Here is a 12,921-nt window from a genome sequence, read left to right as displayed (position 1 = left end):
CGAATGGTTTGTATCGACAGCAGAGTTAAGGAAAGGGTCGTGGATAAAAGAGGCAGGGTGAAGATTCCCCACAAACATACCCCACAGCTGGTGTGCGCCAAGCCAAGTGTGTGGGACTGAGCAAGGATAAATGAGCATTGTTCTCACCCTGCCTCACACAGTGTGAATAAGACAGCCAACCGGCAACCCGGGGTCAAGGGGCATGTGGCCGACAACAGCAGGAGAAACCGCTGGGCCTGGTAGGTACTGATCAATGTTAAGCTAAGGGCCCAGCAAGCTGTGAGGCAAATGATCCAAACAAGCTGTTGTATGAGATGCGACTGGGTAAGAGTAAAAAAAAAAAAAAAAAAATCCCCCTGCTGTCGTAGAATTCTACACTATCGAGAAACTGGAATAACGTCAGAAACAACCAAGGCGTTTGAATCAACATTTTTAGGCAGAAGATGCAGACTGTATTTATGAATTTGTGAATGCAAGTCACAGGGAACATCAAAAGCAGCTGGTCCGTGTGCAAACCTTAGTTGACTTGAATTATTAAATCTGTCGACGTTGCACGCACCAGCCACCCCACGATTATAGTGTAAATTGACAAACTTTTCTCCAAACTACAACGGAAGCCACAGAAACCTAGGTGATGCTTCAAGAATGAGCTTTGATATCTCTCTGAGGAATACACTGTGCCTCAATAATGTGGTGGCTGTCAGGAAGGAAGACAGGAAGGGGGGGAATCACATGGTAACTGGTTAAATCTATTTAGGCTCCCAATGAGATTTTGTTTTTTCCTATTTTAAGATTAAAACCACCCTTCTCAAAAGTTATGAGGAATTTGTTTTATTTTTCTGTCCGTCCCACTCCTGAATTAAGAATGCTAATATTGTTTATTTTCATACACCTCCTGCTTGAGCAAAAACAAAAAAAAATCTACTATAAAACCCAACACACTTGCATACATAACTTACAGACACACAACTATATGGCTGCTTGAATTTTTTTTTCAGGGGAAGCGGATCCCGATATGCCGCCTGTACACTTCTTCCTCTCACCTTTGATGTGCACCCGAAAATGTCATCAGGCGTCAAGGAAAGATTCTTTTTTTTTTTTTTTAACAGTCGTCCCCACACACAATCCAACCCTCCAAAACACACACACGCATCCACCCACCTCGTGTGTGAGCAAGACAATTTGCCGTTGCTCACTCATCCTCGTCGCTATCTTGAGCAACCCCCCCCCCGCCTTCACTGCTACCCCACTTTTTTCCAATCCGTAGCAGAGTACCTACCAGTTTCCACTGCAATCTGATAGCCGGCCTCCAGTCTCCGAGATGACCTTTCCAGTTTTTCTGTGTTGTCCAACAGATGCGCTCTCTGCAATAAACAGAGGGAGAGAAAGAAAGAGAGAGAGAAAAAACATTACGCTTCAGAAACAAACAGAAAATAAAAATTGATTGAGAGGCCTGGGACCTATTTCAAAGAAACACATCAGCACCGTCACCCAAACAGACAAACCTACAGCAACAACATAATACAACCAGCTTGCCAATAACCCTCTCGCATGACAATGTCTTACATGCTGATGGAGTATCAAGCAAGCAAATGCAGGTTTGCCTCATCTTGGACATAAAAAGACAAACTACTTGGAGCTTTGCTGCTCCTTCATATTCTTCTATGACCTGATCAGAAAACAGGTAAGGCACAAAATAGATCAAGAGCATAGCAACAAATTGGGGGAGGTTTCCAATCAAAACAGAGTGATTCAAACATGTTGCACAAAACAGACATGCTTTAAAAATCAGTTGAAAACCTTTTTATTCATTTTATACAATGTGAAATTTTAGATAAACTGTCCCTTCAAAGTCTAAACATGTAAATGCAACATTTTGCAGTAAACAGTTCTGAACTGCCACTGTCCATTTTATTAAATAAAACCTTCTTCACAATGTAATTTCATCTGCACAAACTGTACTATGTGTAATTCTTTAGTCATTGGGGGGTTTTTTGTTTGGGTTTTTTTACATTTATTGAGAGCAGTCAGACTTTTTTGGAATATTTCCAAGTGTATCTTTATGGCTTTTGTTGAGAAAATACTTGGTGGGTTATATTTCCTTTAAGACCAGTCCATATGAAGTCAGGGAATCTGAATATATGACTCAACTGAATTAAAAAAAATTGCATTTCATTTGAATTTGGACTGAATTGAATTCTTTATAAGGTGACATGAGTTGAATCTGTTTATCTGAAAAACTATCCATTGTGAATTGGCATTATATACATGAATTGAAGTGAATTAAATTGATTCATGATGTATGGGTTACAGTGTGTCCTCTTTCCTTCCTCATTATTATAATCAGCATCTAAAACAACTACGCTTGACTCAAAAAAGAATGCACAACAATGTTTCATTAACCAATAAATTAGCAATTTGATAAAAGTGGAAGTTGGTGAAGGTCAAAATGGCTGAAATAATGTGTTTGCAAGTTTAGACAGTTGATTAAGCCAAGTTTCTTAGCTCCCATCAAAGCTTTTATTGAGCATAAAAGTAGTAAACTAAATCATATGTTGAGTCTGGGATAGTGGAAAAATGATCCTTTGTACTTACGTGCCACCCTCAATGCTTTGAATGTTTGTGGTACATTTCTTTAACTCACTACATCAATTATTTTTTGCTGCGTTTAGCTAAAGTCTGTTTCCTAGGGGCTTTCATATAACTGATAGGATAACAATTATGTTTCCCAGATTTAAAATTTATTATTTTAAAAGGACTGATGTGGAACAATTTACTGGATAATTACTTTCCCCAAACTGATGGCAGCTCCAAGTGCATTTTAAATATTGGCAAGATTTCTTTTTTCCTCTCTAGTTTCTACTTTGTTTTTTCCCCTCAATGTTTCATATTCTGGAATATAAAGAATAGGAGCAAAACTTCCAAAAGAAAAGGGGGTTTTATATCAAGAAAATATTACCATCGTTAAGATCTAAGAACATTTCTATTCATTTTTGTCTTTTTCTACCTGACCTTTCAGAATTTGCTTGTTTCGTAGTAACCATGTATGAATTCCTGTCTGTTTTGGAGACATTTTGCAGATAAATTATTCCTTCAAAGTCTGAACATGTATATGTAGCATTTCGTTGATGACAGTGAGCAGAAAGATTGTCAATCAGCTTTAACAATCGTTGATTGATCATATTCTACTGTACTATTAGGAAGTTTGATTAAATGACATCAGCAAATAATACCTACAACTAACTATCTAACTAACCCAAAGAAGAATCAGAACCAAAATAAATGTAGAAAGGCCAAATACAACGTCTTCAAAAAGACAACTGAATTATATGTGGGATTAGAATATTTATGTGCTTTTTTAAAACAAATTTTTTCTATGTTTGGTAAATGTAAAGTTTCAACAACTCATCTAAGGCACAAATAACCCTTAAAGCAACTTCTAAGAACGCTGATTAACAACATACATAATGTTAAAGTTCAAACTCCTGTAAGGCCCAGCTTTTATTAAACCCGTACTACATACAGTAGATGATCACAAATAGCATAAACATGAGAGAGTTAAGTGTTTACCCAAATGCTGTTTGTTTTGATGGCCTTTTCTAACATGCTGCGTTAGGAAACTGATCAGATTTAACACGTTTGACAGTAAAAAGCAGCCCGATGAATGACAACAACCCCGCTGACAATATTTGATGCCCATCACATGAGTGAAAGGGACAAGGGAAGAACTGAAATCTCTAGTCTTGGTTGGGCTGTCAAAATGTGTACCAGCTAATCACTCAGAGGAAATGAAAAATGTGGAGGAAAAAGGGGGGAAAAAAAGCCTACGACACACTTTTCAAAGTTTGACAACAAGAGGGATGGGAAAAGAGCAGTGAGGAGAAAACTCCCTCTGAACTCTTCCTTCCCTCATTTCCTTTTTCTTTTGTGTGTCTGACAGATGTCATTTAAAATTGCAGATAGTTTTTAATAGTTAAAGCAAGGGCAGGGGGAGAAAGGAGGAATGATAAAAAGAGTGGAGGAAATGGGTGCCAAAATGAGTTTGTGGTAGGTGCGAATCAAAATAGAGACAATGAGTGGGACAGGTTGTATGGTGTTATGTTCTTTTGGCGAAAGGTGTGGCAGGGGGCTTTGAGGGTGGGTTACATAGGTGTGGAAGTCGCAGCGGCACCAACAGACATGGTGGCAGTGCGCTTGCGGGAGAAAACGGTTACCAAACTTGGGCAATAATGAGCCCCTATGGATCAGTTGAAATAGTGGGGACGTATTGACATGCAATGCTTAAGCTAATACACCTAGACCATGGCTGCACTGCCTGTGTGTGCCTGGGAGCATGAGGCAGCCGGGGATACTGACAGAGCAGACGCACTCCCCGGGTTCTTCAAAGAGCTCAAGTGATTAGTATGTTATCATTACCATTCGAAACGTGATTTTCCTATTCCCTCTCGGCAAAGGTGACACGTCTCGGGGAGACGGCCGGCAGACTTGCTGCGATGGAAAGCCACTTCAAAGCTTTCTCCTCCTGAATTTCTCTCCCTCTCTGTGTCTTTTCTCTCCCTCGTTCTGTCTTCTTTTTAGGGCCGGGGGGAGAGGAGGGTGAGCGCGGGTGGGTTGGTGAGGCGGACGGGGGTGCTGCAGGGGTAGTGGTGGCGCGTTCATTATAATAATACGTTCTGAGTTTGACAGTTAAAGAACCTAAAGGAAAGGTGAAAATTCAGCCACTGAGATTCCAGTAATGGCGCACTGTGATGGTCCTAATAATGGAACAACCCACCTATGGTCGTAGGAAGATCATTTAGAAATTAAAACCAAGCATCCTTCACTATATTCAGAACTACTATTGAGATTGCAATTCCAAAGACTTAAATGTCACAACACACAGGGTTCTTACACATTTTCAAAATTATATACTTTTCCAGTTTTAAATTTCCGGCTGTCTTAGGCTGTTCCATTTTTACGGATGTGTTATAAATACATTTGCTCACTATGAATATATGGCAGATGTATTACAAGATAGATGGATGAATGGATGAAAAACAAATGGAAAAACAAATCTGTGAGATGGTTAATAGATGGATGTATAGACAAAGAGATGGAGGCTTACATGGATGGATTGAAAAACCATTAATGGCCAGATGGATAGAAGGGTGGTCAGATGGATGGATGGATGGACTGATTGATTGACAAAAATAACTGGATTTTGTCAATGCAGACAAATGGATGAAGGACAACTTTTAAACATTGTTAAAGGTAAGTCTATGCAAAGTCTACACATTTCTACAAATTTCTTGTATAAATGTATTTTTTATTTACCTTTTTCAATACTGAATTACAATTCCAGGGTTCTCCAGTTGCTGCAGAAGAAAATCTCTGAAACATCTTTGTCAGCATTTTCGTTAAGGGCCCTTACAGTTCCACAACATCCATTTAGGATTGATCTTTGTGATTCTCGTGCTATTGCAATTCCCTTAGAACAAGGCATCCGCATGCTTATCTTTATTTAGGCTTTAGGATGTACCTGCAGCCTAAACTTGTCAAGTTTTCCTCCTAAAAACACAAGGATATGTTCAAATTATACTAGATTGTCTCAAGGAACCTTAAAGCAAAGTATTTAAATGTAGTAAAAGATAAACTACGTGCCTCTGTGTGCACAGGTGTACCTCTCTGCTGCCACCACTATTTCTGCCTATGTATGCCTTTTCATCTGACACCTACATTTTGAACAAAGATCTTCTTAGGAAGCACAAAAATGGTGTGTTTTTGTTGTTGTGCTTCTTTGCGTCAAGAAACACTCTTCAATTGTAAGTTATTAACAGGGAGCCCCAGAACAATGCAGCTGTAGCTCAAAAGAAATCTCTCCCCTCTTCTTTCGTTCTCCTGCCTTTTTTCAATATCAAACACAGGCGGTTACTATCACCATTTTCCAAAGTTCAGATGATTTCCTTATTATTTCAATAAGGGTGGAGGAGAGTCAAAGTGAATAATGATGACAGCTGTGATTCAGACTGACTGTGTGATCTTCTGTGTCGTTTGTTTGGGACTTGTAAGACGAGGAATTACAAGTGTCAAACAGCTGTGAATATGGGTGCTAAATATTTAAACATGTTTTTCAGCTGAAGGAAAAAGAAAGTGTAGTTTCTTTAAAAGCAAGGCTTAAGTGTGCATAAGCTTTGCCAGCCTTTGAATCAAATGTAGGAAGAGTGGAAGAGTTAAAGGCGCCAATGGCAGAGAAGGCGAAGAATCGAGTGTGATTACAAAGACTGGACAATGGAACAAAAGCAAGACAAGCAGGGTAGCTAAAGATGTCTTATGACCCTGAGGCTAAAGTAAATATAGAAAAATAACAGAGCAGCAAGAAGAGGGCACAAAAGTACTGCTAAATAAAATCTAAATGCTTTATGCCATTGCATCTGGGTCAAGTTTCAACTCTAAATTATACATAAGCATGAAAAAGAAGAAGAATAACAAGGATAAGCTTCTCACCAAGAAATTCACACAATGACAAAAATTGTGAAATACCTCAATTAGATCAGGCAAATTTTCTTTAAATATTTTTTCTTATTACCCAATGTCTCTACACATAAATGTTTCTATAAACCATGCTTATTAGTTATCAACTTCTATTTTTATTTTGTCAGTTTCTAACTGATAGTTAGTACTTTTGATTGTTTAAGCTATGTTCACAATAACATGAAAAACCTAAAGATTTTCTGTTGTATTTGCATTAGTGCAGAACAAAATAATAAAATGATATCAGTTGCAATATATAACTATTCAGAAATATAGGATCAATTAAATTCCATCAAACTGACAGAGTTGACTGGATGTGATTCAATGCAGCTACAAAACACTAGTCAAGAATAGTCCGGTTTGCAATTGGATAAAAAGTTTTCCATTGAAGGAAACACAACCAACTGCATTGAGTCACTGCAACAATCGTCCATTCTGTCTGGTTTTTACATTACAGTAAACCTCAAACAGAGCGAGCATAAATAATGTATAATACAGTTATTAATGTAGTGCACTGAAACCTTAAAGGGAGTTCTACTGACATTGGAAAATGGACATCTGACAGACAAATTATGGTGATTTTAGTGTGACTCACTCTGACTGTTGCTACAGTATTCTGTTTTCATGACTGCATTACATTCTAATAGCATTTATTAGTTCAACACAAGTACTATTAATGACCTTAGTATTACTTATCCACTAAAGATAGCTAAAATAGATAAGGAACATTGATTTCACATTCTGCTTGAATTGTTTTGCTGAGTGGACTGCCAACTTAAAAATACAGAAGCAGCTCTGAACAGTTCTGAAAAGAGTAATTTAACAGCATTCAACCATTATCAAAACTATAACATCAGAGGAGAAGTTAAGTGTCTCTCTATGCCTCTCCAACTTCAGCCACAAGGAAAATGGCTTAAAAGACTGAGGAAAATAGGGATTTGGTACTGTAATCTCGCCCCACTGTTACCAATGCACATTACACAATGAATCATAAAACAGTACTGATCATGGAAAGATGAGAATTAAATTACCTCAGTCGAAAGTTGGGTTTAATGTAACAGACAGAAGATTGCTTTATTTGTAACCAGTCATATCAAAATATTTGTATTAATCAAAATTAGCAACGTGTCACTCACACATAAGTTCATTAATGTCTGAACTGCTACTTTTTTACCTTGCTTCAGCTCCTAAAGTCTGTATTCACAAAGACCCATCTCAAATAAAATGTTAACCCTCTTATCTTTAAAGTGTGAAGGAATAGGGAAACTGGCCTAAGCGAACCCATAGAGCTGTTCATTCAGAAATGCAAACTAGTCCAGTGAGCAGAATATAATTTACTGCAAATGAAATTTTCAGTAGGAAAATGAGGTTTTTAGAGAAGCACTTACCTCTTCACGTAACTTTATCAACTGCATCAGGAGAGCAAAAATGAAAGAAGAAAGAAAGATGGAGCAAGTGAAGGACAGATAAAAAACTAGGCAGAAACATGGCAGGAAGACCACCACGTTCAAGGTTAGAATGAAGAAATAAGTTTGATGGTACATCCTTTTAAATGTTTAATATTGGTAAAGCACAAGAGAAATGCATTAAACGAATCTAAATGCACTGTTCAGGAAGAATCCAGTGAACAAACAGAGATCAAGTCCTGCTGCTGTCACATTAAACAAGTAGGAGACTGGATTGCTCAAGTTAAACTATCAGCTATGTTACAAAGGAAGTCACATTGCAGAAGTTGATATGGAAATAGAAAAGATAAAGAAAGTTAAATATTGTCTTTACAGTGTATTTAAATGTTGTTGAAATATCTCATATCTGTCATTTTGATGATTTGTTTATTTAAAAAAAATGGATAAAAAGAATGTGTGCCCCTTTGGAGCAGAGTTAAAGAAATGTACTTGAAATTCTTTTTATTGGTGTTGATATGTCCTCAATATTTAATGTTGCTTATCCAGTTTCAGTAAAGGCACATGCTGTTCAAAACACATATGGAGAGTCACGTGAGGCTACCATTGTACACAAGTAAACTACAGCTCATCATTGGAACAGCAGCAGATGATGAAAAATTAATCCTTGCCCAGCCATCTATTTTGGATGATGGAAAATAGCAAAATTACAATAAGTACATAAAAGTTTTCTTGAAACTTGTGTCCTAGAAAATGAATCAGATCACAACTAAAACTTTTGCTTATCTGGCATGTTTTTAAATTAAAATTAAAATAGTGACAAAACAGGCTTATTTACCTTGAGAAATATATATGAAATCCATTTTTAGGACATCAAAAGAACAAGTCAAGAAACATCTAAGGCTTAATTTGATCACAAATTATAAAATGACTATAACAGCAGAGTCACTGCTCAAAATGAAGCTCTACTCCTGCACTGATTCGGCTGATTTAACTGAGTCAAGTTAAATCAAATCTAATAACATTGTAGTTGTTAAGAATGGTGGTGGAATATTATGCTGAGGGATTGTTTTGCTGCTAAAGGCACTGATTCATTGCTTAATATGGACAGAATAATAAAGAATTAAGATTAAACGGAAACTTGTGAACAAATTGTGTTCAACAAGACAATGATTCCCAATAAATATTTAAATTGGTTAGGGAAAAAATAAGGTAACATTACGTTTCTGGAATGGCTTGACAAAAGCAATCCACTAAAAATGAGTTCTTGTAAAAAGACGGGCCAGATATTCAACCAGAATTATCTCAGATTCTCGTTTATGACTACAAATACTGTGGGGTTTCTTTCCTTTTTCCTTAATTATATCCTTTTTGAAGGATATTAGTTGGGTTCTGTATGTATGGCTTTGACTTTTAGTGAATTTGAGGGGGAAAAAATTACAACGAAATAAAACTTATGCAACTAATAGTTTTTGAAGATTTCTGAAGATGTTGTATTATCCATGTACTAATAAAATAAATGTACCCTAAAGTCGTGTTAAAACTGCTTTAATTATTTTTTTCTTGATTCTAACCTGTTCTTAATTTTTTACTCAACAAAATCAAAATACTGTCACTTATGTTATTTAAAAACACACTGATTTAAAATTTTCAGTTTGATCAATTTTTTTATTTCAGAAGGAACAACAAATTGATTTTTTGTTGTTTAAAATAAAAATACAGTGCATGTAGAAAAACTAAATAAATATTGTCAATACATGTAGTGCAGGAAGTAAACAAGAGTTAATGTGGGTTGCTGATTTTTTATTTTTTTTTTTCCCAAAGAGCTCTTACCCTTGAAAATGTTGGCAGAAACAAGACGTACTTTGGAGTGTCTTTTCTAAGTCGAGCAACAACTCCCTGCTAAGAATGTATTATTGAAGAGGCCAAAGTTTAAAACGACACTGTGGATGTGGTTATTTGGGGCTCGAACGAACTCATCAGATCCTGCGATCTCTCACCCCGGCTTTGCAATCAGTCAATGGATACCAAACAAAACTTGTTCTGGCTTATTTGTGCTGCCTGACTGATTGTAAGACCTTCTGGAGGATTTGTTAAAACTATAGTAGAGCTGCGATTCTTGCTTCTTGCTGTTCTGCTCTGTTTTTCTTTGGCATCCATTCTTTGGTACTGCCAACCGTGTTTGTGTTGCTAAGAGATATACAGCAGTAAATACAGAATATTGTAAATGGTATAATTACTCCTGCATGAGCGCCTTTCCTTGTGTTTTTGTGATTCCAGCCAGCATTCAAAATTGCACTGCTGCAATTTTTCTGTTATGATAATCAGCAATTTTTTTTTTTTTTTCAAACAAAAGATTTTTTTATTTTTTTTTATCCAATACGGAATTCGATACAAGTGGTAATCTGCTTCCTTTGTAGCCTGTAAAATCTGGTCCGTGCCGGCTCAAACCAGCACAATCTCTTGTGGCCAAGCCTTCTGCTGTGACTGAAATCGAAACTATTCCGTTTAGTGTTCGTGTGTGTATTTGTTGCTTTGTGTGCATGTCTGAGTGCCTGTGTGTGTGTTGCATGCAGAAGAAACAGGGGGAAAAAAGTGCAATGGTAGCCTACCATATTATTAAAAAAATGAGCGATAGTGCCAATTCAGTCTCTGTCCGCATACAGATAACGAATAAATGCCGAAGTCTATTAAATCGTCCTTTAGCCATTATCGCAGGGCCAACACGCCATTTTTAGAACTTATGACGGTTGCCTATTTACTTAGCAATAAATCCTTGCCATGTAACCAACAGATTTGTGACTGGTAATGATCTGCTCTGCCAAGGCTATATGAAATGATCCTGACCTCTTTCAGATCGTCAGGAATTAAATTGACCGACTTGCCCAGGCCCCCACCATCTTTTCCCCTTTCCTATCGACGCTGTCTCGTTAGATAAAAAAAATAAATAAAAAAATCCCTCAAGTTCTGAGTACTCCACTCACAGCAAGACCAAGACAAGTGTTATCTCCCCAAATTTATAAATAAAAATGAACCAAATAGGGCTATAAATAACATCCCAACATGTAGATTTATTTTCCTTTTGTTACTCACAACTTGCTGAAACTGTGTTTAGATAGACTGAACATCAAACATTTGGCCTATTTTTCAAAAAAATCTCAAAATGTTTACAGTTCATTAGTTTTATAATTCTAGCTTTAAAGATATTTAGATGTTTATCGCATGTTTCTTGCAAAACAAGGTTTAAATAGCAAAATATATGTCCTACATTTTCTAATTTTTAAATTCCTGGTAGAGTAAAATTAGCACCATGCATAATGTCATTTCATTTTTAATTATCAAATCCTTTAATAATAAATAATAGATATTCCGAATTATATATTATTAATTATAACAGTGTGAAATCAGAATTATTTATAATGCGAATGACGTGTGTTTTGGGCTTTAAATGATAACAATCAGGCACATATATAATAAGGAATTTATTTTTCTTTAAAAAAAAATTGTAACATTACTTGAACAAGTATTTTAATTTTAATTACAATTATTTGGGTAAAATAATTATGATTACAGTAAAATAGAAATACACCCGTAAGCAAGATTAATATTTTTTTTTGCTTTTTTTGCAAAGATAATTTGCATCATGGAGTTTGTAAAAATTGTCATTTTTGACAGCAAATCTCCTTCGAACCTCGATTTACAACGTTGAGGTGATGTCTGCATTTCACTGAATTGCCAGAAAATAAGCATATCAATAGGAAATCTCGGTTCATGTTACATGTCTCCAAAGTGTGCAGTTAATGGGTCATGACTTAAAGAATGATGGGGAGAAAAATACTTGAGAACTTTATTTACCTTTACCCTCTTTTGCATGCTTCTGTAAAGCACTGTGGAACTAAATGTGAAGGTGCATTTGACTATTCCTCCGCCTTTTCTTTTCAGCCTGCCAATTTGCAAGTGCAGAGCTTTTATTTGAATGTCAACATGCACAGCTCCATGCTCGCCTTGAGACGCAGTAACCCGTTTGGCCTGACAGCCGTGTCCAAACAGAAAATATAATTAGTCAAAAGATGGCTGGTCATAGATTGAGAGTGGCTGCAGAGAACGTGGCAGCAGATGTGCTCGTGAGAAATAGGTAAGCTTGTCTAAAATGTTAAAATGCACAAGAATACTTAAGATTATTTTTTCCACAATTATTCAAGTTATTTATAATAATGAACAATTTGGAAATTAGATGCACAAAATAATCCAAAAGTTGCATAAAGTTTTAATTCATAAAAAAGCTATATAAATGTTTTTTTGCCTGTTTTTCTAAATCATGAACAATTTTTCAAAAATTCTCCTTTTAAATATATATCTATATATCTAGCAGAAAAATGGTATTGATATTGCACTGTTTGAATAAACAGGAAACAAATTTTTATTAAATTTATAAATAATAAATGCAATCTTTAAAATTATGAAAAATAATTAAGATTGACATTCCATTTTTTTAAATGCAAAAGGCATTGTTAAAATTGTTTTAGTGATATTTGTGACCACTTAACATTTTTGATCACTTCTATCATACAAGCTTGTGAACATTAAAATTTAGAAAGAGAAAAAAAGTATAGAAATAAGTCAAATTAATCAATTTTCTAGGTCCATTTGAGTGTGTCTTTGTGTCTTCATCGTGAGAATCTCTTATGAATCCAAGTCGGCACCCAGCTGGAGAACAGCTGTTGGACGTTTGGGGATAGTGGGGTTTTGGATTGAAATGTGTTCAATTATGTCTTTCTTTTTTATAAGATGTGCATGTGTTGGTCCCAATCTGGCATGGGCCAGACGCTGGTCCCATGCCCTGATCCTCCTAACTGGCCGGCCAGCTTTGCATTAAACAGTGTTGCTTCCACATGACTTGGTGACAATAGTGGCGGTTTCAGCTCTCGATGGCCCCTGCGAGAGGAAGGGGAGGGTGGAGTGGGGAGGGCACCTAATCACCCTGGGGGGCAGTCGAACCACCCACACC

The 12,921-nt window shown here is 36.4% G+C and overlaps 1 protein-coding gene across 7 annotated transcripts in view; it reads right to left on the bottom strand.

The window, feature by feature from the left end:
• Positions 1-12,921, bottom strand: part of vti1a (vesicle transport through interaction with t-SNAREs 1A) — a 132,112-nt gene that overhangs the window by 91,576 nt on the left and 27,615 nt on the right. For 5 of the 7 annotated variants that reach the window (XR_006369211.1, XR_006369210.1, XM_044101571.1 and 2 more), the window contains one exon: positions 1,280-1,364. Coding sequence is in view for 5 of the 7 variants with exons in the window: in XM_044101571.1 (XP_043957506.1) it covers positions 1,280-1,364 (85 nt within the window). In the remaining 2 variants the exon portion in view is untranslated. Of the gene's footprint in view, positions 1-1,279; positions 1,365-7,898; positions 7,920-12,921 lie in introns of all 7 variants that reach the window. The other 2 variants (XM_044101570.1, XM_044101572.1) reach the window with 1 other exon arrangement.

The sequence above is a fragment of the Gambusia affinis genome, linkage group LG20, assembly GCF_019740435.1.
Source record: "Gambusia affinis linkage group LG20, SWU_Gaff_1.0, whole genome shotgun sequence".
Taxonomy (NCBI): domain Eukaryota; kingdom Metazoa; phylum Chordata; class Actinopteri; order Cyprinodontiformes; family Poeciliidae; genus Gambusia; species Gambusia affinis.
This window is presented reverse-complemented; position numbering and strand designations above follow the sequence as displayed.